The sequence below is a fragment of the Bos indicus genome, chromosome 5 (assembly GCF_029378745.1).
Source record: "Bos indicus isolate NIAB-ARS_2022 breed Sahiwal x Tharparkar chromosome 5, NIAB-ARS_B.indTharparkar_mat_pri_1.0, whole genome shotgun sequence".
Classification (NCBI taxonomy): domain Eukaryota; kingdom Metazoa; phylum Chordata; class Mammalia; order Artiodactyla; family Bovidae; genus Bos; species Bos indicus.
In genome coordinates this window covers 109379196-109407098 of record NC_091764.1, presented here as the reverse complement: position 1 = coordinate 109407098, position 27903 = coordinate 109379196, and the positions used below count along the sequence as shown (strand labels likewise).

General features: G+C 52.6%; 1 protein-coding gene and 1 long non-coding RNA gene across 6 annotated transcripts; one reads left to right on the top strand and one right to left on the bottom strand.

Annotated features, from left to right (window-relative positions):
- On the top strand, positions 1 to 27903 carry ADA2 (adenosine deaminase 2). Of its 5 annotated transcripts, none has more exons than XM_070790358.1 (10): positions 1 to 25; positions 3281 to 3607; positions 5141 to 5366; positions 6687 to 6897; positions 16905 to 17032; positions 18312 to 18402; positions 19117 to 19225; positions 21930 to 22087; positions 22504 to 22733; positions 22926 to 23646. In XM_070790358.1, the coding sequence occupies exons 2-10, from the start codon at positions 3295 to 3297 to the stop codon at positions 23023 to 23025; spliced, it is 1566 nt and encodes a 521-aa protein (XP_070646459.1). In that variant the 5' UTR covers positions 1 to 25; positions 3281 to 3294; the 3' UTR covers positions 23026 to 23646. The 5 variants fall into 5 exon arrangements, with proteins under 5 accessions (XP_070646459.1, XP_070646457.1, XP_019815526.2 ...); XM_070790356.1 differs by lacking the exons at positions 1 to 25; positions 22926 to 23646 and adding exons at positions 611 to 741; positions 25131 to 27903; XM_019959967.2 differs by lacking the exon at positions 1 to 25 and adding an exon at positions 612 to 741 and having other exon boundaries at positions 22531 to 22733.
- Positions 20861 to 23026, bottom strand: LOC139183234 (uncharacterized). The gene is made up of 3 exons (XR_011566811.1): positions 22902 to 23026; positions 22481 to 22780; positions 20861 to 21595 (listed from the first exon to the last, which is right to left on the bottom strand). It is a non-coding gene; the product is annotated as an uncharacterized lncRNA (long non-coding RNA).

The following is a 27903-nucleotide window of genomic DNA, read 5'->3' as shown; positions in this document are numbered from 1 at the left end:
AATGACCCGCCGAGGCCACAAGGCTGTGAGTGTTCGGGCTGGTGAGGATCTAGGCTTGGCTGCAGCCATGGGGCGTCGGTGCTGTGTCCACTCTGCCTTCCTCCCTGAAAGGGTGCCCCTTCCCACCTCCCTTCCTCACAGCCCCTCCACCTCCCACCCCCATCCTCCACTGTCCTGCCCCCACACCCGTGATTCCTCTGGAAGCATTTACTTTTTATTTATTTTTTTGGCTGCACTGGAGATCTGTGGGGTCCTAGTTCCCCATCCAGGGGCTGGCCCTAGGCCCTCGGCAGTAAAAGCGCCGAGTCCCAACCTTTGGGCCACAGGGGAATTCCCACACTCTACCTTTTGTCACTTCTACTTTTTCACCCACTGTCCAGTGGGTTGGTCCATGCTTCACCCCATATTTCTGAGGAGGAACGCTTCCCAACGTTCGTGAGCCAGTTCGAGTGCCTCCAGCCTGGGGGCACAGCCACTTATACCCCACCCACAAATGAGCATGACCCCCCTGCACACTGACACACATACATAGCACATACCTGTGTGGCTCTCACATGGATGCTCACACACACACAGAAACACACATGTGTGCACACACAGACTCAGCAGGCCGCACCCCACCCCCAGGCTGCAGGGAAGTGAAACCCTGCCCCAGGGAAGTGAAAGACTGTGAGCCCCAGCTTCCGATGGGCCTTTGTGGGATCGGAACCCGCAGTCACTTGTCTCTGGAGCTGTCCCGAGGTAACTGGGGTCCCTCGGGTGGAGCCTGGGGCCGAGGCGTGTAGGTGGTTGGAGGCACTAGGGACTCATCTGGGTGGGGGTCTGCCCTTGGGGTGATACTGGGGGTGGGAGGGGCAGGGCAGCTGGGGTTGCGCCACTTGCCAAGGCCCCAGTTCGTGACTCAGGCTCACAGATGCACAAGTTCCTTTCTTAGTCTGTGAACAAGCTGTTTTTGTAGCATTTTTCTGCGACTTCTTCTAAAAGTGTAAGTGCCAGGCCCCAGAGGGAGGAGGTGAGCGAGCACCTGGACGGGATGACTTCTCGTCCTGCTCCGTTGGGCTGCTCCTGACCAGCGCTGGACACACTTCCATCTGGCCGGCTGGGAGGAGCCCTGGGTGCCGGCCACATGGATGCTGTGGGGTCCGTGGGGAGGATGGAGTGGGAGGTTTGGGGGTGGTGGCTCCTGTTTAATGTCACTGGGGGAGAGGAGATGAGGGGTGGGGTCCTGGGTGGAGGACGTGGGTGGAATAAGACGGCTCTGTGATGGGGAGGGGTGTGTGAGGGGCAGCGTCACTGTCCCCTGCCTGGAGACTTCAGGTTCGGCAAACACTGTTATCTGGGGAGAGATCTGAGGACCTAGTGAAGAAGCAGGGATTTTCCCAAAGCTCTGCTCTCAGACTTGAGGTCCAGCCCTGCCGCGCTGGAGTCTGATTAACCACTGAATAAACACCTACAATAATTGAAAGCCAGCCCCGGAAAGGATCTTGGACAAGGCGTCCTGATGATGACCAAACTTTTAATTAAAAAAAAAATTTATTTAATTAATTTATTTGTCTGGCTACATCTGGTCATAGTTGCAGCACCCGGGATCTTTATTGCTGCATTTAACTCTCAGTTCTTTAGTTGCAGCACGCAAACTCTCACTTGCAGCCTGTGGTATCTAGTTCCCTGACCAGGGATTGAACCCAGGCCCCCTGCATGGGGAGCATGGCTTCTTATAAGTGTTTTATTCCACCTGAACAAGGTTGACACACGATTCCCACTTTGAGAAGCACTGGTTTCACCAAGTTCACCCTTGCTGCAAGTGAGGAGACAGGCCCGCAGACATGAAGCGATGAGCCCGACGTCTCACCAGGATGTGCTCATTTGGGGCTGGGCCTGGGGTCTCCTCATTTACAGCCTTGATACTTCCTGGGAGAAAGGAGCATACCCTCAAGTGTGCATTAGGAATTTCACATTTATGTGGTTCCAGGAGTCAGCCCAGCTCAGGGGCTGCCGGCAGACCCGACCAGGGAGCTCCCTGATTCTGCCCACAAGCCCCCGCTCACTGGCCACCCTGGCCAGCTGCTCTTTGGGAGCTGCCGGAAGCTTCAGCGCTCAGTTTCTGAGATATCGCTGTTGAGTGACTGTGCTGCGTGCTCAGCAAGTCTAGCGCTCCCAGTGGGGCAGATCTTCACTTCTGGAATGATTTCTTTTTTTTTAAATATTTTTTCAAGGTCTTTATTGAATTTGTTACAATACTCTTTCTGTTGTATGTTTTGGGTTTTTGGCCGTGTGGTGGCATGTGGGATCTGAGCTCCCCGACCAGAGACTGAACCTGCAACCCCTGCATTGGGAAGCGAAGACTTAACCATTAGGCTGCCAGGCGAGCCCCTGGGACAGTTTCTTATATTATTTATTCCCCTTTCCCTCCCATCTATTCTTTCTTTTTCCTTCTGAAATGTCTGTTTTTTGGGGTGTTGGGTTTCCTGAACCCAATATTCTCCTCCTTTTCTTTGCTCCTGTTTTATCCTGCTTTTTAAAATCTTCTCTTCAGTTTCATCTTTTAATATTGCTGGTAAACGCTTTACGTTTCAGCACTCACGCTTTTAACTTCTGAAAGCTCTTTCCTGTTTTGTGTATTTTTCACACTGTGCTTTGCCTGTTTCATAGACGCATGCTTCCTCGTTCTTGTAAGGAGGTTAATTGTGGTTCTTCTGGACTTCCTTTCATTTTTCTGTGCTAGTTCCTTCTCCGTGCTATTTTTTGAGTTCCTTTCTCATGTTGTGGGCTTTCTTCATAAGCCTCGCGACCTTCTGCTCTCTGGTTATTAAGTGAAAGTCACTCAGTCGTGTCCGACTCTTTGCGACCCCATGGACTGTACATTCCATGGAATTCTCCAGGCCAGAATACTGGAGTGGGCTACTCTTCCCTTCTCCAGGGGATCTTCCTGACCCAGGGATCGAACCAGGGTCTCCTGCATTGCAGGCAGACTCTTTACCAGCTGAGCCACCAGGGTTATATTTGAAAGTAAAACCCAAACAGTCTATGGTGTCTTCCTCTGAATGTGAGCAGGGCTCGTTAAGGATAAGCTCCCATCTGGGAGTGTCATGACAAGTGTTTGTGTGGGGATACTGTCCTTGTCTGTCTTCAGGGGTCTCTTCTCTGGGGTCTCGGAGAAGAGTTTTTTGTAAGCTGCCTCCTGGTAATCTACTGAACCTCCTCTGGCTTAAACACTTAGATCTGTAGTTTCCTGCCCCCTCCCCACTCAAGTCTACAGCTGAGTGATCTCCTCTTCCAGGCATCCTAGCATCAATGTGGGGGCGGCTGGCCCCGCCCTCCCTGCTGCTGGCCCTGGTCGTGTCTTCTTTCTGCCCGGCCACGTCCAGGTCTGGAGATGAAACACGAAACCAGCTGTTGACGAGAGAGAAGATGATGCGGGTTGGGGGGCAGTTGGTGCTCACATGGGAGGAGGAGCTGGCCAACCAGAGGCTCAGGGCTCTCAAGGAGGCTGAGATGCATGAGGCCCTGAGTACGGGGAACATCCTGCCCAGCATGCACTTCTTCCAGGCCAAGAGCCTCATTGAGAAAAGCGAGGTGTTTAACATCCTGAAGAAGATGCCTAAAGGTAAGGGCCTGGAAGGGAGGGTTCTGGGGCCCTGGGGTCTTGGAGGAACTAAATTGCAGCTGGTGGTTTCTCTTCTAGTGGAGCGCAAACTCCATGGGGGCCCTGTGTGCTCCTTCTCGCTGGTGGACAGTGGCCGGGGGTCCACATGGCTTCTGTCCACCCTGGAAACCAAAATCCCGGCTCTGAGGGGACTCAATGTCAGACAGGGAGGGGGTCTGGGTGTCACCGGGCATCCCTGGTGGGCCTGCAAGTTGTCCCCCACAAGAACCTCATCCTTCCTTTCATATGCTCTTCTAGCCTTTCCAGGGGCCAAGTTACCGAACAGGATACATCCTAGACAAACACCTTTCTCGTAGTTCATTGCAACCACCCACTGGGAAAAAATGCACAACCTGAGAGTTGTAGTTAAGTTTTATTTGGGGCAAAATGAAGACTATAGCATCTCAGATAATTCTGAGAAACTGCTCCAAAGAGGTGGTGGTGGGGGAGGGGGGAGGTTAGTCCATATGCGATTTTGGTGAAGGGGAGTTCCTGCAATCAAGCACACATTTTTTACAGGTTTCTGCTAGTCGTGTGTAGATCACTGCTAGTCACGAGGAGCGGATGTCACCATGAAGGATTTCAGTGCTTTTCTAGATATGAGGAGATGCAAGAAGTGGGTTCATAAGCTCATCTCCTGAAAATATCCAACTATCAGAAAACTGTCCAGCCAGTTTTTCCTAGAGCACAGAGGGCCTCTTTTCTGCTCCTCACCCTGAACTCCTTTCAGGGGTGTTGAAGGCCAACAGCTGCAGCAGCGTATAATTTAATCCTTGTAGCGGACACGACTGAAATGACTTAGCAGCAGCAGCAGAGGTAGATGGCAAGTGCCAATTTGTAGCTGAGACTACTACAGAAATGCGTCGTCACTATGAACAGTAAAACGCACACATAAATGGCAGTTTGCAGCTTGTAAGGACTTCTCTGTACTTTTTTTTTTTTGTATTGTAGAGATTAAAAAATGTAAAAACTGTGAGGTCGGTAAGGTCGCCTCACTGTTTAGGGAGGGAACACGGCAGAGCTCATACAGTGTGACGGCTGTCATGGGGTGAGCGTCAAGACCAGAGAGCAGAGGAGGTAGACACTGAGCCTCGAGTTGGGGTGAGGTCTGAAAGAAGCTGCTCGATGCTGGCAGGAAGCAGGGAGCCGGCAGGCAGCGGATGGGGTGATGGGGAATCGGATGGGGGACTTGAGGGTCCTGGGCAGACAGGCCAGGGGGCAGGTGGGGCTCCTCTTCTTAAACCCCCTCACATAGCGCTGGGCCACTTGAGGACTTGTTTGGAGGTCAGGCTCCTGACAGGAGCTGGAAGCCAGTCTTCTAACTCCGAGCCTGCCTGCTGCCTCCTGAATGAGACCACCCAGGGCCCCTCCTGGTGAGGGAGGGAATCAGGGAACCAGGAGGCTGTGGCCAGCTCTGAGCTGCAGAGGGAAAGGGCCCTGGGTTCCCAGGAACTTCACCCCGTAGAAACCCAGCCCACCCACTCTCTCCCTCAGGGGCCGCCCTTCACGTCCATGACTTCAGCATCACCAGCCCAGACTGGCTGGTGAAAAATGCCACGTACAGGCCCCACTGCTATTTTTGCTTCACCCGGAGGGGGACCCCGCAGTTCAGATTTGCTCATCCGACTACCCCCACCCCGAAGCCAGCAGAATGTCCCCAGTGGGTTTTGCTGGAGAAGTTTCGGAAGGGGCTGCGCAACGTCTCGGAGTTTGACAACAGGTGGGTGTTCATTTGCGAAGAGCTTGTCTAGCACCTGCACAGGTGGGGGTGGCGTGCAGTGTCCCTGTGCTATGGACCTTTCTAGAAACACCTGACCTTAAAAAAATCAGGAGTCTTTTTCTCTTAACTGTATGGGATACTTTGCTTCACTACAGCGTTCCATGCCTTTCCCATCCAAGGCAAGCTCCTGGTACGTGTAGACCTGATTTGATCAGCAACACTGCTGCTGTGTCTGGACTCTCAGCAAGGGTAGAGACAAGTAAATTCCCCATTCCCAGAGCCGAGAGGGTCCCAGGTGGACGAGATAGCCTGAAAACATAAGGAGCATCTTCCTAACAGACATATAAAGAATTACTATAATAACTGTTCTAATCAGAGAACCATCTACAGAGGGCTTTCTGGAACTGTTTCCTTTATGAGTAAGATAATGCTGCTCAGCCTGGGCGAGGAGGCTGCCCAAGGCCACACAGCCGATGAACAAATGGCTGAACAGGGAAGTAACCCGAGCCTTGGGCTGCCAAGTCCACAGTCATTTCCATCAGACCCCGGGGGTGAGCTTACTGGGGCCGCCCCAGTGGGATGCCAGTGACAGTGACTTAAAGGAGAGAAATGTATTTTCTCACAGTTCTTGGAGCTGAAACTCCGAGATCAAGGTGTGGGCAGGTTTCTCTGAGGCCTCTGTCCTGGGCTGGTGGCTAGCCGTCTTCTCACTCTCTATGCAACCCTAGGGTCTAGGATGCTGGCCCTGTTCATGCAGGTCTCTGCCTTTGGCACTGGTGGTCTAGTCACACAGTCGTGTCCGACTGTGCAACCCCATGGACTCCAGCCCGCCAGGCTCCTCTGTCCATGGGATTCTCTGGGCAAGAATACTGGAGTGGGTTGCCATTTCCTTCTCCAGGGGATCTTCCCGACCCAGCGATCAAACCCTCGACTCCCGTGTCTCCTAGATTGGCAGGCAGATTCTTTACCACTGAGCCGCCTGGGAAGCCACCACCACCACCTCCTGAAAGGCCCCATCTCCAAACACAGTTACACTGGGGATTAGGGTTCAACATACGAATTTGGGGGATGCAATTCAGTGCACAACACCCTCGAAGGAGAGCTTGACCTGGGATGTTCGTTCTTTGGGGTCAGCCTGGCTAAGAGGCGGAAGGCAACAGGTTGGGCCTGGCTGGGGGTGTGTGTCCTGCCTGCTGTCTCCTGGGGAGCAAGTGCAGGTCCTGGGGTGGGGGGCCTCCATTAGGGTGCCGGGGCAAGGGTCTTGCAGGGCCGGGGTGATGGCCTGTGGCACACCTACACCCACCCTCTGTGTCCTGACAGCCTGCTGAGAAATCTCACTCTGATGACCGAGAACCCCCACGTGACTTACGCAGACCAGGATGCGATCTGGGCCAAGTTCGAGACCATCTTCTTCGTGCTGGGGGGCCTGGTGAGCTACGCACCGGTGTTCCGGGACTACCTGTCCCAGGGCCTGGAGGAGTTCTACCAGGACAACGTGCTCTACCTGGAGATCAGAGCCTCGCTGCACCCGGTGAGCCACCTCTGCTCACCTTTGCTTGGGCCAAGCTCTGCTGTCACCCTGCAGAGTGACAGTGTGACACTGGCTCCCCACCCTGGTGCCCCGCAGCACCAAGCACCGGCTTCATCCCCAGGGGTCTGGTGCCTGACCAGGGGCCGTGTGAGTGTGGAGCCCTGGAACGCGCTGGGCTGGCCCTCACTGCCCGTCACCTCCCTTCCGCCGTGACCCCCACAGACACTCGGGGCCTGGTGCCTGGACACCTACCCCTGGACTCTGGGCAGTGCCTCGAGCCTGGATGTCCTCGACCGTCTGCTTTCTTGTCAAAGCGTGCTGCAGGATGATGACCTCAGTGCAGGGACGCTGAGCCATCTGGTACACGGGTCTGGTTGCGTGTAAAGTGGGGGCTAGGAAGTCCCTGGGGGTTGGTCTCTTCTATGGGCAATAAAGATGTCTGATTTGACTTTGAGGAAGGAAGGTCAAAGGGAAAGGAACGGAAAAGATTAAGAGAAGCCCCAAAACATCCCAAAGTGTTAAAGTATTAAAAAAAAAATTCGCTGAGTAGGACCTTGCATGTTGGCCAGTGGAAAAGGGTGACAGTCTCAGGTACACGAGCTGGGCTGACCTCAGCTTTGCGGGGGGGTCTCGGACTCCAGGCTGGGGGCAGGGTGGGCGTCCCATGAGGAGCCCAGGGAAGCCAAGTACAGCCACAAGAATGCTCCTGGTGGGTCTTTGAAGAGGACTTCTGGGGGCAGGCGGGGTTGGGGTGTCCTGGGTTCTGACTGACTCCCTCCGGGGGACTCAGGAGTGTGAACGCTTTATATGCAGGGGAGAGCCGCCCCTCAAGCTGTCCCTTGGCCTGTGGGTTATTTTGAGCAGAAATAGTCAAGGCCCATAGGACTCAGGAAGAGCCTTTGACCTTCCGCCTAAGTAAAAAACAGCACTTTTATTTATTTACCTATTTTTGGTTGCGCTGGGTCTTCACTGCTGGCCGGGTTTTTCTCCCGTTGCGGTGAACAGAAGCCATTTTTCATTGTGGCGTGAGGGCTTCTCACTGCGGCGGCTTCTCTTGTTGCGGACACAGGCTGTAGGTGTGCAGGCGTCAGCGGCTGGGGCTCCTGGGCTCTAGAGCAGAGGCTCAGTAGTTGTGATGGATGGACTTGGTTGCTTCACGGCATGTGGAATCTTCCCAGACCAGGGAAGAGAGACCCATGTCTTCTGCGCTGGCAAGAAGAGTCTTATCCACTGCACCACCAGGGGGGTCCTCCTCTAAGTTCTTAAAGAACCTAGGTGAAGGGCCCATGCCCAGAATAGAGCTGTCACCAGTCTCTGCAGAGAATACGGCAGGTGTGGTACAGAGACTTCAGGGCCTGAGACCAGAGTCTTCTCTGTCTCTTGTCCCTGCGGGACCAGAAAACGTGTGTTCACCAAACACTTGCTGTTTATCACCCCTTCTTCCCCTTTGAAGTCCCAAACCCCCACCCCCAACACCTTCTTTGTCTTGAGCTGAAGACGATATTTAAGGCGAGGGCTTCAGCCATTTGGGTGAGTGGCTCCCTCTTCCTGGGTCTCTCCCACATACTGCTACTGCTAAGTATGCAGTATGAACTGCTACTGCTAAGTCACTTCAGTCGTGTCCGACTCTGTGCGACCCCATAGATGGCCTCCTACCAGGCTCCTCTGTCTCTGGGATTCTCCAGGCAAGAACACTGGAGTGGGTTGCCATTTCCTTCTCCAATGCATGAAAGTGAAAAGTGAAAGTGAAGTCGCTCAGTCGTGTCCGACTCTTAGCGACCTCATGGACTGCAGCCTACCAGGCTCCTCTGTCTATGGGATTTTCCAGGCAAGAGTACTGGAGTGGGGTGCCATTGCCTTCTCCGGGTGTTATGAAGCTTGTGCTTAATTTTCTCCTGTTAATCTGTCTTATGTCAGCTTAATTCTTAGACCAGCCAGAAGAACCTAGAGGGGTAGAGGGAAATGCCACCCCCGCTCCCCATCTACCCCACCCCCCGCCAGTCCCCACCCCCATGTGCCCTCCACCCTCCACCCTCCTTGACAGCTGGCCAGTTGCCTAGGTGGCCCCAGGCTGCCAGTTCAGAAACCCTGGCAGAAGGTGAGAACCCTTATCCATCAGTCAGTCCCCGGATCTCTGTCTGCAGGGCTTTTGGAAGCAGGAGTGCTAAGAGTCTTTTTTCTTGTTTCTAAAATTAGGTCAGCAGGAGAAAATATTTGTGGAGCTGGTTCCTGGGGCTCAGAGCCTCTGGGCCCGTGAAGTTGGTAGAGCTTTGGGCTTGTTAATCCTTTTCCTCCCAGAGATGGTGTCTGTTTTCCTGTGTCTCTGTCTGTTGTGTCATAAGGAGGAAAACCTTTGTCAGGATGCCTTTTCCTTTTTTCTCATTCTGTTTTGAGAGTTTAGCCTCAGGACCAGTGAGAAAATTCGCCCTGGTCCTGCCATCCAGAAGGTGCAGGCACCAGGGCATTTGGTGGCCAGTCGGATCCAGTGGGATTCTGGGCTGTCACTGCTGGTGGGAAGCACATAATCGTGCCGGCTCCCAGGAGGGTTTATCACAAGGGGTCTCCATCCACGTGGGACTCTGTCATCTCAGCCTTCACTACAGCCTTTGCTTTCTCAGACCATCTTCGGGGAGTGAACTCTCTGGATCTGGTGCAGCCGTGTTCTTTGCCCTCTCCTGTGAAAGCTCTTGGTCACGGCTAAGCCACAGAAAGCCTGATTGGTGTGTGTTGGTGTTAAGATCCTACTGTCCATGGTGGACACTTTGAACTGGAAAAACTTCTAAATTGGTAGATTTTTTAGCAACCTCTCTTTGTAAACACCTGTCTTATTGGTACCAATGTTAAGACCAAAAGGTGGATACAAAGAAATGTAACCTTAACTCAAACAAACAGAATGGTTTGAGAAGCAGAATGGAATGGGTCTTTCAGATGCTGATAAAGACGTTCTGTTAATTAGCAAGCCAGTGGGAAGAAGGGCCCTCGAGAAAGCAAAGGGGAAGAGGGGAGCTGTTATGAACTCTTCCCAACAAGGTGGAGAATTGTAAAGGGTCACGGGGGTAGGGGACCACAGGACTGGTCACAGCAGCTTGGGAAACTTCAGATGGTTGTTAAGAAATGGGATGAGAACAGTGGACATTGATGGGATTAAAACAGGTTTTGATACAGCACTCCCTAGGTTGGGCAGGCTAAAGGGACCTTCTACCAGTTTCCCCAACATGAAAGGGCCCCAAACAAGTCCTCCCCACTCTTTACCCCAGTTTGGAGAAGTTTAAAAGCCAGAATGCAGAGATGATAGCCAGTAAGCTGACCCGTGATCACCAGGGGCAACAGGCTGTTTAACCAAGTTAAAGATTGACAGGAAGGCTTGGGTCTCTGGGCTGGATCCCTGGCTAGGGACCTAAAGCCTTTTGCAAAGACTAGTGGAAGGAAGTTCCCCCAGCTCCTCAAAGCTGGGGCCCCATGAGTTGTGGCACCAAAGCCACTAGTGGAGCTGACTAGGGGTGTGAGGGTAGACAAGGTTATAAAGGTCAGAATGTTGGAGCGAGTGTTTGATGGGAACGGCTGTGATGTCCAGCTGACAGTTTCCAGACTGTCTGCCCGTTCCTCCAAATTACTGAGTAAACCAAGGGCTCGGGGACTGACTCCAAGGGCAGTATTTCGGTTTTGTTACCAAATGAGTCTTTGTAGGCTCAGAAATTCTACTGTTTGTACACCCAGAAGTAAAAGGGCTGCAGAGACTGACACACATTGACCAAAGTGACAAGTGACAGATGTATACACAAGAAAGTCAGAATACAGTTTTCGGAGAAAATTGTCAATTAGACCAGACACGTAGGCTTCCTGATCGGTAAATTCTCTCTTGAAGGCAAATCTGTTTCTTTTAAATTGAAATATAGTTGATTTACAGTGTTGTTCTGGTCTCTGTTGTACAGTGAAGTGACAGCATTTTACACACATACAATCTTTTTAAAATACTCATTTCCACCATAGTTTATCCTAGGAGATTGAATATAGTTCCCCGTGCTATACAGTAGGATCTTGTTTATGCATCCTATATATAATAGTTTACATCTGCTAAACCCAAAGTCCCAGCCCTTTGCTCTTCTTCCCAACCCTCCTTAGCAACCACAAGTCTGATCTCTACGTCTGTGAGTCTAGTTTAGCTTTGTAGATAGTTCATTTGCGTCATATTTTAGATTCTACATCTAAGTGGTATCATCTGATATGTCTCTTTCTGACTCACTTCACTTAGTATGATAATCTCTAGTTATATCCATGTGCTGCAAATGGCATTATTTCATTCTTTTTAACAGCTGAGCAATATTCCATTGTATGTATACACCACATCTTTATCCATTCATCTGTCTATGGGCATTTAGGTTTCTTTCAATCTGGGCAATTGTAAATAATGCTGTTATGAACATAAGGGTGTATGTATGTTTCCGAATTCATTTTGTCTGGATATATGCCCAGGAGTGGGATTGCAGGATCATATGGTAGCTCTATGTTCAGTGTTTTGAGGAACCTCCATGCTGTTCTCCACAGTGGCTGTACCAACTTACATTCCCACCAATAGTGTAGGAATATTCCCTTTTCTCCATGTCCTCTCCAGCGTTTATTATTTGTAGACTTTTTAATGACAGCCTTTCTGACTGGTGTGAGGTGATACCTCACTGTGGTTTTCATTTGCATTTCTCTAATAACGAGTGATGTTGAGCATCTTTTTATGTGCCTACTGACCATCTGTATATCTTCTTTGGGGAAATGTCTATTAAGGTCATCTGCTTATTTTTCTATAGTTTTTTTCTTGCTGGATTGTATGAGCCGTTTGCATATTTTGGAAATTAAACCCTTGTCTATTGCATCGTTTGCAAATATTTTCTCCCATTCCATAGGTTGTCTTTTCATTTTTTTTAATGGTTTCCTTTGCTGTGAAAACCTTGTAAGTTTGATTAGATACTATTTGTTTATTTTTATTTCTATTGCCTTGGGTTGAAGGCAAATCTTTTTAAACTTTTTAAATTTATTTTTGGTTATGCTAAGTCTTTGTTGCCACAAGTGGGCTTTCTCTAGGTGTGGTGAGCAGTTGCTACCTTCTAATTTGCAACGCAAGCGCCTCTCATCATGGTGGGTTCTTTTATTGCAGAGCACGACCTCTAGAGTTTGGGCCCAGTAGCTGTGGCATAGGGCTTAGTTGCCCCATGGAGCATGAAATCTTCCCAGACCAGGGATCGAACCCGTGTCCCCTGCATTGACAGGCGGATTCTCAACTACTAGACCACCAGGGAAGTCTGAAGGCAAATCTTAATTTCTACTGAAGCCAAACTATCTGATATTTTTCTCCTTCAGAATGTGATACATTTTTAAATCCTGGGTGGAATCCCTAAAGGGACTCTATTGCCCTAGTGTGACTGGCTGAGTTGGCAGGCCCTGTCGTGGAGGCTGATCCTGCCCTGAGAACCAGTCATTCCAGAGTCAGGGCCCCTCCCCCCCCCGCCCCCCGCACCCCCCCACCCCCGCCCCCCGGCCCGCGCTCCAGGTCTCTACCTCCTGTGCATCCTGGACTGGCCCCCTTTCCCTTGAATATGTTCATCCTCCTCCAGGCCATCCCAGGTGAGGGTGGGCATCTCTACCAGAATCTGGTGTTTGTTCGATGGTTTAATGCTGAGTAGACTTTTGTTCCTATTTCTGATTCTTGGGAAGTGGGAGTGGGACTGACCTTGCCCCCAGGAGAACCTTTGCTAGCCTTGTGAGCAGTCAATAAGTACAAATGCTCCTTTCAACAGAAAAGAGAGGGTCCAGTCCACCTTCCACTAGGAGAAGAATTTTGGAAAGAGGTGAGCTGGCCTGGGGCTGGCCTGTGCAGGGCGGAGGACAGGGCAGCTCCCAGAGCCATCATGCTCAGTGTGCCCTGAAACCCCATCTCTTCCCCTAGCCCCAGCTCCCCACCTCCAGTCCACCTCCTCCGGAGTCTGGCTTAAGCCCCGCCTCCCCCTCCCTCTTCCTGGAACTGGCTTCCTCCCAGCTCTGGATCCCCAGTTAGACTATGAGTCACTCCAGACCACCTCCCCCACCCAGGTCCTCCAGAAGCCCCAGGAGTGGTCATCACACTCAGGAGTGGTGGGTGTACATGGGACTAATCTGGAGGTGCTCTTTGGTCCCTGACCTCCCAGGCTCCCAAATCTGAGGTCTTGAGTGGGGCCAGGAAGCAGCCCATTTAACTAGCCAGCCACCCCAGCCCCCACCCTGAGGTTCTGATTCAAGCTCTCCGACCCAGACCACACTTTGAGACCTTTTCCGAGCGCTTCATCTGCACTGTCTTATCTGAGCCCTTACTGCCTTGGGAATGAGGTGGGGAAGGGTCGAGGGGCCTGGCCCAGGCCAAACGGGCAGTGAGCAGGGCAGTGAGCAGGGACTAGGCTTTGAGACTTGCGGGTCCACACGGCATCTCAAGAGGCGCTCCCTGAGGGGGTCCGGCCTGGGGGTCGCTTCCTGTGGTCACATCCTGCCGGCTTTCTCAGAGTAGGGACTGGGAGGGAGGCCTCCACACAGGGAGGGGCCTTGGGCCCCGGGGGGAGGGGAAGAGCGGAGAGATGGCGGGGAGAGAGGGTCTGAGCCTGTGGAGGGCATCAGGGGAAGTTGCTGAGGAATTGCATGGAGGGTCGGCTTCCTCACCCCCTCCCCCTCTTGCCACGCCCCCTGGGGACAACTGGCTCCAGGGTATCCCCTGAGGAGCCGCCCAGCTCCCCTCTCTCCCAACCCCCTCCGGACCCAGCCAGGATTCCTAGAAGGTGGAGGCCCAGGGGCATGGGATCTACTCATGGTTCTGGCCTGACCCTGGAACAAAGGCCCCTTGCTGTGGAGACTCTCGGGCTGACGCCCCCATTCCCCAGAGTAGGGGAGCCATCAGCACATTGCCAACCCAGATGTCTGCCCTGGAATTCTCTGCTGAGCCCCGGCCTCCCCTCCCTGCTCGTGGGGCTAACTCAGGGCCTGGGACGAGGTTTGATGGACCAGGCCGCCGGCCCAGCCTCCTATTGTGTCACTAATGCTCCATCACAAAGGCCACTCGTCCTTAGCAACAGTTGCTAGGCGGGTCTGATCTCCCTGGGCCCCATCCCCGCCCCCACGGCCGGAATTGGAGGCTCCGACTGGATCGGGCCAGCCTTCTGAGCCGAGCTCCCAGGGGTTTGTCCTCGGCCCTGACCCGTGGGCGGTCTTGCGGTTGAGGGGACAGGCCTGGGAGCCCAGGATGGTCATTCCAAGATGGCTTGGATGCTGTCAGCAGTGTGACCAGCGGTCCTAGCGCTCCCCCTATCCACCCCCTGGGTTTTGTCCTGGATTCTCAGCAGACTCCTTCCCTAGGAACTCCACCTGGCTTTTGCTGTAGTGACGGTATTTCATGTCACTGCTGCTGCTCTGGGGAATCCTGAGGGCAGCACCTTCTATGATGTTATTCTGTGACTGCGCTCCTCACAAGACTGTGAAACCTAGAGGCCCATGATACAGGAGAATCACCTGGACAAGGTTTTAAAAAACCAGCTTCTACCCCAGGGAATCTGATTTAATTAACCTAGGGTAGGACTCAGGCATTTTCTTCTCCCTGGGTGGCTGGAGACTTTGAGACCACCCCGCACCATGCCTCCAAGTAAACTCTGCCACCCCAACCCCCCACTCCAGCCTGGGAGCAGGTGCGAGTTTCTTATCCTTTCTAAACCTCAAAATCCTCATCTCTAAAACGTTTACTAAGGGAGTGTGTGTACTAAGTCTCTGCAGTCGTGTCCAACTCTTTGCAACTCCACGGACTGTAGCCAGCTAGGCCCCTCTGTCCATGGGATTCTCCGGCAAGAATACTGGAGTGTGTTGTCATTTCCTCCTCTAGAAGATCTTCCGGACCCTAGGGATTCAAATTTTCGATCCCTTCTGATCCCTAGAGCCTGTGCTCTGCAACAAGAGAAGCCACCACCATGAGAAGCCCATGCACCGCAACTAGAGAGTAACTCCCACTCTCAGCAACTAGAGAAATGCCCGCGCAGCAACAAAGACCCAGCACTGCCAGAAATAAATAAATAAATACCATTTCTTGTAGTGACCATGTTTTATGCCATTGCTGAATTCTAGGGATTGAATTTGGATCTCCTGCATTGCAGGCAGATTCTTTACCGCCTGAGCCAGCAGGTTCTTGGTCTCTAGAATGAGACCCAGCTGACAGTGACAGGCAAAACTCCATCAGTGCTTGTATAGAGAGTCAGGCTCTCCAGGTGAAAGTTGCCTGTGTCTCTAGTCAGAACCTCTGGGCCCCAGTTTCTGGTTTGACACAAATGGACTGTGTGACCTTGAGCAACTCTGACCCCAAATGTCCCTTTGTTCCTTCAGCTTCATATTCTCTAATTCCATGATCTCATAGATGATAGAAATTCGTAATCTTACACTGGTTTATGAAAGTTGTATGTAGTTTGAATAACTTCTCCATAAATTTACAGTTCCTCAATTAAACTATAGTGAAGGCTTGAGATAATCTGAATTGAATCCAATGTGTGTTTTTTTTTTTTTGATGTAGACCATTTTTTAAAGTTTTAATTGAATTTGTTTCAACATTGCTTTTGTTTTATGTTTTGGTTTGGTTTTGGGGCCACAAGGCACGTGCGATCTTAGTTCCCTGACCAGGGATCCGTCATCCCTTCACACTCTGCATTGGAAGACGAAGTCTTAACCACTAGACTGCCAGGAAAGTCCCAGAGGCCAATATTTTTCTTTTTTTAACCCTTTTACTAAATCACTTCAAGAAATTGTATTTATTTATTTAGTTTTGGCGGTGCTGGGTCTTTGTTGCAGGGCTTTTCTCTAGTTGCTGAGAGTGGGAGTTACTCTCTAGTTGCGGTACGTGGGCTTCTCATTGCGGTGGCTTCTCTTGTTGCAGAGCACAGGCTCTAGGCATTCGGGCTTCAGGAGTCGTGGCACACGGGCTTAGTCACTCCACAGTGTTCTGTTCTTGGGGACTGCAAATTAAACTTGCAAAAGGATAGGCATAGCAATTTTATTGGATGTTAATGTTTTAACTATGTGCATGGACACCTTCATGGAAAAGAAGACCCAAAGAAGTGGGTAGACCAGGTTCTCATATACTATTTTAACAAACGGTGATAAATTGTGGAGAAGCAGTAAGACGAAGGAAAGGGGGTTTGGCTTCTAGTAGTAGGAACTTGTGGGATGGTCAGTGTATGGGGGAATTGATAGAAGATAGGGGCTATTTAGTCAGGTTTGTTTGTTCAGACCCAGCTTGGTGCCTAGTTTCTGTCTCTGCTGGTAAGGGTGGGTGTCTCTCCTCCTGGAATAGGAGCTGGAAAGCGGTGCCTTCTGGACAGAAACATACGTTTTGCTCTGTGGCAGACGGGCGGGCACAGAGATCTGTTTGCCTTTGTGCTTCTTATTTGCCTTTAGCTCAAAATAGTCCTGCAAAAAGTGACAGGTTTGGGGGTGGCACATTCTGATACCCTTCAGGACCCCCAGAGATGGAGAAGCAAAAAGCCTGCTCTTCTCCACTGTGTTTTTTTTTTACTCTGTCAAACCTACTGTGCATCCCTGGATCTTCCCACTCTGCCTCTGGCCATGTCACCTTGGTGTCCCTAAGTGGCTTGGCTACTTCAGGATCCCCCGCCTGGGGGTGGGAGAGTGGGGAGATGAAGAGGGTCCTCGGATCACTCTTTCTGGCTGGCATCCTGTCTTCAGCTGGTCTGCTGCTCATTTGCTGCACAAATACTTCCTGAGTACTGACTGCTTGCCAGACACTGTTCTAGGTGGAAGGACCCAGGCCTGAATGAGAAACAGACATCCCAGCCTCACAGCACCAAGAGCATCATCTCATTCAGGGCTGGGACTTCTGGTCAACCTCAGAGGCCGTCAACCTCACAGGCCGTCAACCAGGCTTTGGAGATTGTTGGCAGTTGGGAATGGAGTTCTGCCTTACTCACCTCTGACATCTGGCTGGGACCCTGCTTCCCTCACAGGTGTATGAACTGGATGGGACGATCTACAGTCAAGAGTGGTTGGTGAGGACTTACGAAGAAGTGGCTCATAATTTTGCAAAAACGCATCCTGGGTTTATTGGAATCAAACTCATTTTTTCGGATCACAGGTAAGAGTGAGTGAAGCTGAGCCTGAAGGAACTGGGAAGACAGGCTGTGGGCAGAGCCATGGGGATGGGAGGGGATGGGACAGGAGAAGAAAGGGGTGAGGCGGGGCAGGGAGGCTGTGGCCAGGGGCAGAGACCCCCCCCAGCTCAGGATCCAAGCACCATGGGCTCCATGTGCCATGGAATTCCAGGATGTGACCCACCCTGGCCTGGGTGGTTAGTTATGGGGTTAGTGTTTTTCCCTGCATGTTCTGATGGTTTTGTTTCAATCTGTGGCCGGGTCCTGCCTCACAGCAGCCCCATCTGTATGGAATACTCACTGCGAAGACAGACCCACCCTTGCTCCAAGCAAATGCAGAAAGCCTATAGGAATTCACCTGACTTTACCAAGGAAGGGTCTCCCTCTTGCTGAGGGGCAGTCAGTCTGGATAGACTGTGCCATGTCCAGCTAGAGGGCTGGGGAGGGGCAGCCGCCCCACCTGCCAAGCCATGGAAGGTGGGAGGGCAATCAGACCTCCCTGGAGCCCCTCCCCTCCCGCTGAGACCTGGGGCCGCTGGAGCTGGTGGGCCAGGGTGGATTGGCAGTAGTGGACGTGAAGGCTCCTTGGGGGCTGGTGGCAGGAGCTCCAGGGCAGGGCTACAGTGCCAGCTGCTGCGGGTGCAGGGAGGGACGGCCAGGTGTGGGGGTGCAGAGCTAGGGATCAGAGTGGGTGGGCCAACACCTTCCCCCATCATGGCCTGTACCTTTTCTCTTGGTGCTCCTATGGCGATGCTCTTGCCTGGTCCGTGCCCTGGGCTGGTAAGGAGAGAGCTCTGGGGGAGAGGAGGCAGCCTGGTCATCTGGTTTCCAGAGCACTCTGGCCTTTTTGACTGAATCAGGGGGCCAGGCCCATGTGCCCCACAGGGACCAGGTGTCCGTGGCATTTTACAGGTGCCCAGAGAGCAGAGAGCTGGACGCTTCCAGGACCATCTCTCAGGGACACAGGGCAGGTTTCGATCATGGCCACTTTTCTTCATCCAAATGCAGACAAGTAAAACTTGTCCTGTGGGCCCCTATCCCACTGGCTTTCCAGAGACTTAGGTCCCTCTGGAGCAGCCAGACTCCTCAACAGGAATGGATTTGGGCAAAATTTCTGTGTTTAAGAGGGACTCAGCAGCCTGGATGGAGTAGGGTTATGTGCAGTTGTGCCGAGGGTTTGAGACGTGGCAGCTGGGCGCCCTGGATGTGGTTGACCATCCACGTGGGAGCTGATGCCCGTGCTTCTCTCTGTCTCTCCCGCAGAATCAAAAACGAGTCCCTCATCAAGAAATCCATCCAGACAGCCATGGATCTTCGAGTCAAGTTCCCTGGGATAGTGGCGGGGTTTGACCTGGTAATGGGCGCAGCGTGAAGCCCCCAGGGAAGGGCTGGGAGGCACCATTGAGACCCTCCCTTGGGGTCTTGGGTGGTGAAGGGAGAGCAGAAGAGGTCAGAAGAAGGCTGGAAAGGGTAGTTCCCGAACAGGAAGGGCCACGAGGAAGGGCTGTCCCCACTCCCTGATCTCCACACTGGGCATGACACCTGGATCTTCAACCCGCAGCCCAGTGCGGGTGTCTGGAAGCTGAGGTGTGGCTGGGTGATTCCAGCACATCCTTGGGTGGTGTTGCTCTCCTCCCACTCCCCCCTCCCCTAAATAACAGCCGGGCCATACTTCCAGGTCACAATTTCTTAAATCTCATGAAGAAGCTAAGTTAGTATAACCAGCTGGATACACCTGACCCCCCTTCCGGAATCTGCACATCTTACCCAAGAGAACTCACGCTCTTGCTCTCAGAGCCACTGGGGCCCCGGAGTGGATCTCAAGGGCTTATTTTCTCTGGACCAGGGTGTCCTCCTGGGGTCCTTGGGGGCTGCTCACAGGATCTAGCCTCCCCCAAATAAGGCAGGTGGTTATATCAGGGCCACACAGCTCTCTTTTCTTCCCCAGTCCTGCTACTGGTCTCTACAGCTGTTACAGAGGCCTTGGCAGTGGTGGCAGGTCCCGGGCACTCCAGCAAGGTGAGGCAGGGGGCCGGCAGGCACCCCACGTGCCTGCTCTGTCCTGCAGGTGGGGCGCGAGGACACGGGCTACACCCTGTATGACTACAGGGAGGCTTTGATGATTCCAGCCTCGCGGGGTGTTCACCTGCCTTACTTCTTCCACGCAGGAGAGACTGGTGAGCTTGCGACACCGTTGGGCACAGGGCTGATGGGCAGGGCCCCCTCAACATCTCTGGGGCCGCAGATAGGACCCCAGCCGGTAGAGTGACAGCCCCATGGTGGCTCACGGCGCGTGTCCGCTTCACGCACATTGTTGAGTCTATGCTGATAGCAGCGCCCAGAGAAGGGGGCATGGTGGTGCTGGGGCAGCTGTGCTTCACACACCTTACCTGTGGCTCTCACCTGGTCCTGCCAGGAGGGCACCCCACCCCAATCTCCAGGCAAGGAACCCGAGGCTCCAGCCAAACAGGGTGACTGGTCAACCAGAAGGAGCTGGGAACCCTTTCTGATGATGTCAATTTCATAACGAGCAAACCTTGCTTTCCAGGTGGACTCATGTGTAAAGTCACACCCTGGGAGGTTGGGGGAGAGGGACCAGCAGGCCAGTTCTGTGACTGGGAGGCACTGTACCCCCCCACCAGGCTGGGTTGGGGGGTGCTGTCGACTCCCACCAGGCTGAGGGGAGGCTGCCTGTCCACGTCCATCAGGCTGAGGTGGGGGACCTTAGTCTGCACCCACCAGGATGAGGGGGCCCAGCTCTGCTCAAGCAGCGCGGCTAGGTCTCTGCCCCTCAAAGCTCTGTCCGTGGGCTCACTGGTCATTGCTCAGCCTCCAGATGCTCCTCAAAACATGTAAACCCTCAGCAGAAGCAGCAGGTCACAGCTGCAACGTCACATCTCGGGGAAGATTTGGGGGGCTTAGACCTGCTGCACCCCACCCCTCAGAGCATCCGCGGCTCCGGCCACCTGAGAGGACCAAGGAGCCAAGGGCAGAGTCAGGATTTCACAGCCAGGCTGAAACCTGGCATCTCACACGGGCTCCAAAGCAAGGGTTCCCGTGCATTTATAACTTTTTTCTGGACATTTTAAATCCATTTGGAGCCAATTTAGATCAAAGCTATTCTAGGAGATGTAAAGAAGGGTTTGTGGGGGATGGGAAGCTGGGATGGGTCAGGGCAGGGCAGGGGACGTGGCAGTTATTAGCCTTGAAGGCCCTGAGGTTTGGTTGGGAAACCATAGTCATCTCTGAAACAAACTCAATGCCATGACATGGTCCTAGGAGAAGATTTTGCCAGGACTTGAATATTTAATGGGCTTCCCAGGAGGCTCCAATACTTTGGCTGTCTGATGTGAAGAGTGGACTCATTGGAAAAGACCCTGATGCTGGGAAAGATTGAGGGTAGGAAGAGAAGGGGATGACAGAGGATGAGATCGTTGGATGGCATCACTGACTCAATGGACATGAGTTTGAGAAAAGTCCAGGAGATAGTGAAGGACAGGGAAGCCTGGCATGCTGCAGTCCATGGAGGTTGCAAAGAGTCGGACACAACTGAGCAACTGAACAAAATCCAGGTGGCTTAGTAGGTAAAAAATCCACCTGCAATGCAGGAGAACTAGTGTTCGATTCCTGGGTAGGGAAGATCCCCTAGAGGAAGGCATGGCAGCCCACTCCAGTATTCTTGCCTGGAGAATCCCACGGACAGAGGAGCCTGGTAGGCTACAGTCCATGAGGTTGCAAAGAGTCAGACATGACTGAAGTGACCTAGCGTGCACCTTAAAAAAAAAAAAAGGAAAACATCTTTGAAAAGAAACTGCTAGGAAACCAGTGAAAATTCTTCTAAAGCACATGCTCTTACCAGCATTGGGAATTCTTGGGCTTCGTTCCCAAGAGAAACATGGAATTTTCACATTTCACATGTGGGGCAGTTAGGATGCTTTCGGCGCCCACACACCCTGTAGGCCCTGCTTTCAGGTCTGCTGTGATCGTTCACCGTAATCAACCTTGCCGTCCTCCTGGGCCTGGGATCTCTCCCCATTCAGTCACAGATAGTGAAGTCACATCCGGGTGTGACCACATCCAGTGAAGCCAAAAAACAGCTGTTTCCTCCAGGGCAACTCCCTGAATGAGGGGGCGGGAGCTGCAGGGGCCCTCCACCCCACCCCAGGCTGCTGGGAAGGCTGGCGGAGTCAGAACGGTCTTCTCACCTCTAACCAGGAGGTCCTGCCAGCAGGAAGGTCCTGTGGGGTGGCTGGTTCCTGCTGGCCGTGGCTACCTTGCCCTGGGTTGTCCCAGGAGTTTTGTTAAAGATGGAAATTAAAGTGAGTGCAGATAAGGCAAATCGTTACAATGACAGAGTCTGCAGCACACTGTAAAGATCTTACACATAAAATTCCAAGAAAACCCTTTCTAGAAACAAACATAAGATGGAAAGAAAGAATCTGGGGAAAACAGGGGCAGGGAATTCCTGGGTGGTCCAGTGGTTGGGGGGTATGTGCTTCCACTGCAGGTTTGATCCTTGATCAGGGAATGGAGATCCCACGTGCCACCTGGTTCGGCCGAAAAAAAAAAAGAATACAGACTATGGGTTGAGCAGACCAAGACTTGAAACCCACTTTTTCTGCTCTGTACGTGAGGACCTTCCCTTAGCCTATAAAGCCTGTGTGGGTTTCCGCTTCCTCACCCGTTACACACATACACACACACATAGGTACACACAGGTGGGCCGTACGCCCTCCTGCAGTGTTGTCAAAAGGAAAAGTGTGTGCACGTTTGTGTTAATGTTCATTTCTCTTCCTTTTCCTGCCTGGGAACTCTGGAGCCTTCACCTGCCAAAGGTCTGGGGTCCTATCCATCCTACTGAAGACCCCTCTCTATTCCCAGATTGGGAGGGAACTTCCGTAGACAGAAATCTTCTGGATGCTGTGATACTGAACTCGACCCGGATCGGCCATGGGTTTGCTTTGAGCAAGCACCCGGCGGTCTTGGCTGAAGCCTGGAAGAAGGACATCCCCATCGAAGTCTGTCCCATCTCTAACCAGGTACCGGCCTCCCCAGCCTCCCTCCCTGTGGTTGCTCCATGACTCAGTGTCCTTCCGCTCTCTCTCTCTCACTAGCATTCATGAAGTTATTTAGGAATGGCCTTTGCCTAAACTGTTCCCAGTAACGAGGGTCCCCAGTGGGACAGGACCGTGGGTGAAGCTGTAGACAGAGCTAACGGGGCCCTGGGGGGCACGCAGCAGGGAATGTGAGATCCCCCACTGCCACATGGCTCCTCAGGGCTCTGTGCTTGGGACAGAGGCTCAAGCTGGCCCAGGGGAGACCAGATGTTTGAATAGGACTGGCTCTTCCTGCATCAGGACTTTGCCCAGAGCTGTCCTGATGGTTGGAACAGCCACAGGGAGAGAAGGGCCTGATCCTGCTCACGGTCTCACCTCCCTCATGACGATTCCTCAAGGATCCAGGCTTGTCTGTGCCCGAGCAGGTCCTGAAGCTGGTGTCCGACCTGAGAAACCACCCCGCCGCTGTCATGATGGCCGCCGGGTACCCCATGGTGATCAGCTCAGACGACCCTGCGGCCTTTGGGGCCAGAGGCCTGTCCTACGATTTCTACGAGGCCTTCATGGGCATCGGCGGGATGTCGGCTGACCTGAGGACGCTCAAACAGCTGGCCATCAACTCCATCAGGTGAGTCTGCTGTGTGGTCCACTCCACCGCCGCCTGAGTCCGCCGCTCTGAGGTGTGGGCAGAGGTCCAGAAGGTTCCTGTGAGCTTCTCTGCCTCTTATGGCGTTACTGCTCTTGGACTGGGGACATGGAGCCCTGCTAACACCCTAGGTCCCCTCCCCAGGCTGACCTGGGCATCCTGCCCCCGTCACAGGTACAGCACCCTGTCGGAGACCAAGAAGAAGTCTGCCATGGAGACCTGGGAGGAGAGGTGGCAGAAGTTTGTAGCTGGGCTGGCCAGGGGCCCCAGGTGAGGGGACGGCTGTCTGTCACCCTCCACCTCTGCTTCCCTCCTCCCAATGGTCCAGAATCCAGGGAAGTCACCTCTGTTTGTCCATCAGGCCGCTGTGATTCTGGCCTGACTCACATGAGCCCCTAACTTATCTCCGTCTTCTCTTTGCCCTCTCCAGTTCATTTTCCCCAGAGCAGTGACTGTTTTAAGTTAAATTAAACCAGGGTACTCCACTGTGACAATTCAGAGCACTTAGAACTCGCCCCCCCCCCAAGCCCCCACCAGGCTCCCAGCATGAACAGGGGTCCCTCCCATGTCATCCCACCCCAGGCGCCCAAGCACACTGGCCTCTGGCCTTGGGCCCCTCCTGGCTCTCTCTGCTGGGAATGCTGTTTCTCCCCACTTCCGTCTGCTGCCTCCTGTCACCCTCAGGCTAGTCTCAGAAAGACTTGTCCCTTGGGGCACCTTGCTCGCTCCCTCCTGACTTCACCCGATGTGTCATTATGGATTTATTTCTGTGCGGCCTCCCTCCCCCAGACCTTCAGCTGCACAGGCACTCATGGCCAGTTCACGTCCACTGCAAGCCAGGAACCTAGACTGCCCCTTGCCCGGTCGGCCCTCAATAAACATTGTTTTGCAAGAATGCCTGTGCCCTGTCGTGCTGAGCTGGGTCAGTTCCGTCTCCCAGCCCGGCCCTTGGGAGAAAGAGGGCAAGGAGCCAGACTGGCTTTGCTGGGCCCTGGGTATGAAGGAGAACCAATGGGCCCAGCGATGTGAGTCTTCTTCTTATCCCCCGTCCCCTGCATGGAGCCTGCAGGACCTCCCCCTGGGCTCGGGCTCCTGATGCTGGACAGCCTGTGGACTGGGGTCCTCAACCACAGGCTGGTTCCCAGGGGGAGTCAGATATTCTCGAAAACCTTTTGATTCACAGCCTTCACCAGTCCCACGGTGGGGCATACAGGTCCCAGTTCAGCTGACTTTGATTCAGTGAATGGTGACAACAGAACACAGCAGAATGGGCTTCGGTAGCACGTTGCCATGGTCACGGGGGTCTCCTAGGAGTGTAGGGTCTCTGATTTGGGAAAACAAACCAGCTGTGGTGCCTTCATTCCTGTTAAACAGGCAGAGTCCAAGCAGAGAACCAGAAACACCAGTAGGGCCAGACCTGAACTCACCAGGTTGCTGCTGGCAGAGAAGGGAAAGCTGGTTTCACACACCTCCTGGCACTTCCTGAGGGGCCCTGACATGCTGATCTTCTAATATGTGTTAATTGAATTCTTATAAACAAAATCAAGGTGCACAGTGGGAGGGGGGCTTGCTGTTTCAGGAAATCTGTAGCAGAAGCTCCTGTTTACAAAACACCTTTTTCTGATTTGAACTCCAGGAGTCTATATTTCTTAGACTGAGGTCAAATTCCTTTTTTAAACTCTTTTATTATCATTTTGGCTACCCTGGGTCAAATCTCTCTAGGCTGAACACTCTCAGTTTCAAGAGGACAGGGTAGGGACCCTGCCTTCTGATGGAAGATGGTCCAGGTCACGTTAGTGAAGGACACGAAAGGTGACATAGAAAATGTCTGAAGATAAAAACATCACATAGTGATTTTTCTGGTTCTATCATTTCTTCTATATTTATTAGCTGCCATTCTTCTGTAAGAAGGACTTTTTCTCATTGATCGATTGATTACCAGTATGGCTCATGGATTCTGGCTATCAGTGGATTATAATCTATGACTATTGTTATTTATTTTGATGCCCAACTTTTGTAGACGTGGCCATGGGAACTCTGTTAAGCTGGCTCCTGAGACTCTTGGATAAATTCCTATTATTCTTTGAGCACTTATTTGCTTTCTGACACAACAAAATGTTTTAGGTTCATTTTACACTTTCCATGTCTGTGGCTGAAGATCAACCATTTCTCCAAAGAGCTCTGGTTCTTTTTCATAGAGAATAATATTTAGAAGCCTTGATCTGGGCATTAGATGTTCCTGTTGCTAGTAATGTGTGTAAAAATAATCAGAAATATATAAATACAATTTATATATATATGTGTGTATTTAGTCACTTAGTCGTGTCCAACTCTTTGGGACCCCATGGACTGTAGCCCACTAGGTTCTTCCGTCCACAGGATTTCCCAGGCAAGAATACTGGAGTGGATTGCCAATTGCTTCTTCAGGGGATCTTCCTGACCCAGGGATCAAACTCGTGTCTCCTGTGTCTTCAAGATTGCAGGCAGATTCTTTACTCACTGAGCCGTTGAAGAAGCCCAATTTATATATGTTAGAATGCAATATATATTTAGACACATACATTTTATGTTTCCAAATTTATCTGAGTTTAAAAAAAAACCATGGGTCTATATCCACATCTCCAATTCTATTGAAGACCATAGGGTTGATTCCAGCCTCAGCCCTCCCATATGCCTGTTCCCCACCAGTGAGAACCTGGCACCCACGACCTCCAAGGCATCTGCAAGGCATCTTGATACTTGCTGATGCACTTGTTTGCGGTCCATCTTGGACCTCCACTGCAGCCTTTTCCACTGGCCCTTCCCACTGGTCCCAAATGCCTCCAGGGAACGGAGAGGACAAGGGAAATGTTTGGAAGAAGAGAAATCCATGGGCTTTCAGTGTTCAGGAGTGACTTAACATGGGAACAGATTTACTGGTGTTACTGAAGCTCTGTCTCAGGGGCATTGACCCCCTTGTAAGAGAAACTGTGTATTAGTGATTTTAAATCTTCTCTAAGAGGGACCTTCAAACTCGTCGTGAAGCCTCAGGGGCCCCAGTCCAGGCGGGCTTTCATCCCGGACGAGGCAGATGCAGAGCTGAGATAAGTTACAGTGAGGTCAGCCCTCCAGCCTGGAAGGGAGCCTGAGGCTCTCAAACGACCCTCTACGGTCGGGAGGCACTGCCAGGAACTTCCTCAGGAAGACCTGCCTGTTGAGTTTTTACAGCTCACTGTAAAATAGGTGGCTCACCCACCTGGAACAGATCCCCAAATGTCCCCTTCCCCAGATGAGGTGCTTGAATGACTGATATGAGCCATGCCCCTTGCAAGGCTGGACCCCTTGAGGTCTGGCTATGTGTAGATGCATCTGTTGGCGGAATTAAATCAGACTGCTGGATTAGAAATGTTATTTTCACATATATATTACTTTACATATATGTTTCACATATATGTTACTTTAAATAGCAGTCATCCTGCTGCTGCTACTGCTAAGTCAATTCAGTTGTGTACAACTCTGTGCGACCCCATAGATGGCAGCCAACCAGGCTCCCCCGTCCCTGGGATTCTCCAGGCAAGAACACTGGGGTGGGTTGCCATTTCCTTCTCCAACGCATGAAAGTGAAAAGTGAAAGTGAAGTCACTCAGTCGTGCCCAACTCTTAGCGACCCCATGGACTGCAGCCCATCAGGCTCCTCCGTCCATGGGATTTTCCAGGCAAGAGTACTGGAGTGGGGTGCCATCGCCTTCTCCAGCAGTCATCCTAAAGTCAATGTAACCTTCTTTGTCCTTTCTTCTGTGTCTGGAAGCATGTTCCTCCACGGTGTGGGGTCTGGCAGCATGGTGGGGGTGGCGAGCACTTTCAGATGAGAAATAACTATAGCTCCCAGTTCTCACCCGGATGGTGTGGCCCAGGCAGAGATGCTGGGTTCCACTGGGTCCAGGCGTTTCAGCCAATAGCCAGGATCCGACCTTCCAAAGGGCCTTTTCCTGGGGACTGTCTGGAGACCATGTTAGGGGGATAGGTCTGCTTGGTCCAGCCAGACCTCCCTGGGGCTAAGCCCCATCTTGAGGGTAAGTGTCAGGGGACTGGAAGTTTTAGATTCACAGAATGAGAGTTGGGAGCGGTCCGAAGATCATTTTATCTAACCTGAGTGACAGGGACTCAACTGGGGCCCAGAGAGGGCCAGTAACTCCCAGATCACACAGCGGGTGACAGCTGCTTCCCTGGCTCAGTGATCACTTTCCAACACGCAGCTATTTTCTCTCCTGTCAGGGGTTCCTTTATCGAGGGTGGAGTTCACGCTAATCAGCTCCTAACCCACCCACAGTTGCTCCATTCCTGTCTTAGTTCACTGAGGCCAGGACGCGTCAGGCTTCAGGCGGCAGTCTGACCCTTCCCCTGACCCACTCTTGATATAGCCCCTGATTAGCCTTCGGCGGTGTCCCAGCCCCAGAAACTGTCTTCGCTTCCTGTGGCCCGGGAGAAACGGATTCTTGCCCGGAGCCTGTGTCCAGGGTCCTCCGCTCCCCCGCCCCCAGGGACTGTCGTTTGGTGGGAAGTGGCCCGAGGAAGAAGCAGGCGCTGTGCGCGGCGCGCACCTGTTGCACCTGCGTTGGCAGCACCCGCGGCGGGCGGCGCGCGGCTGACCCCTCGTGGCCGCCGTAGGTAGCGCAGGCGCCGCCGCTCGCTCCCAGCGCCCTCCCGGGTTCAGACCCGCCGGCTGCCGCGCGCTTCCTTCTTCCAGGTGAGCAGGTGAGCGAGCACACCTGGGGTCCGTGCCACCGGCTTCGGCCTTCTCGCTTGCACTGCCCGCCTCCCTTGCTTTGTTCCCGCGTCCCATCCACTCCGGGAAGAAAGGCTGGCTCCTGCCGTGGACGTCTTGCGCTTTGAACCGGCTTAGAGCTCATAGTGGGAGGAGAGGGTAGGGCCATCGCAGTGTTAAATTTTGTTACATTAAAAAAATTTTTTTTTAAATTTTGTTACATTTAAAATGAAAAGTTCGAATACACATGGAATCACATTTCAAAAAACACGAAAAGGGATACTTTGAAAGGTTTCGACCCGCCTCTACTCCACCCCTCCCCCAACCTTCCCCACTCCATCTATTTCTCCCACCACGTTTATTAGGTTTTTTGTGCTTCTTTGCGTAATAAACAAATGCACATGTAAA

What these genes read in the sequence shown, in the direction of transcription:
- ADA2 (XM_070790355.1), top strand. Translation starts at nt 687, where the DNA reads ATGGGCCTTTGTGGGATCGGAACCCGCAGTCACTTGTCTCTGGAGCTG. An exon ending in CCTGAAGAAGATGCCTAAAG is followed by an intron (nt 3,608 to 5,140) that starts GTAAGGGCCTGG and finishes TCTCTCCCTCAG; the next exon opens with GGGCCGCCCTTCACGTCCAT. An exon ending in TCTGTCCCATCTCTAACCAG is followed by an intron (nt 22,088 to 22,503) that starts GTACCGGCCTCC and finishes CGATTCCTCAAG; the next exon opens with GATCCAGGCTTGTCTGTGCC.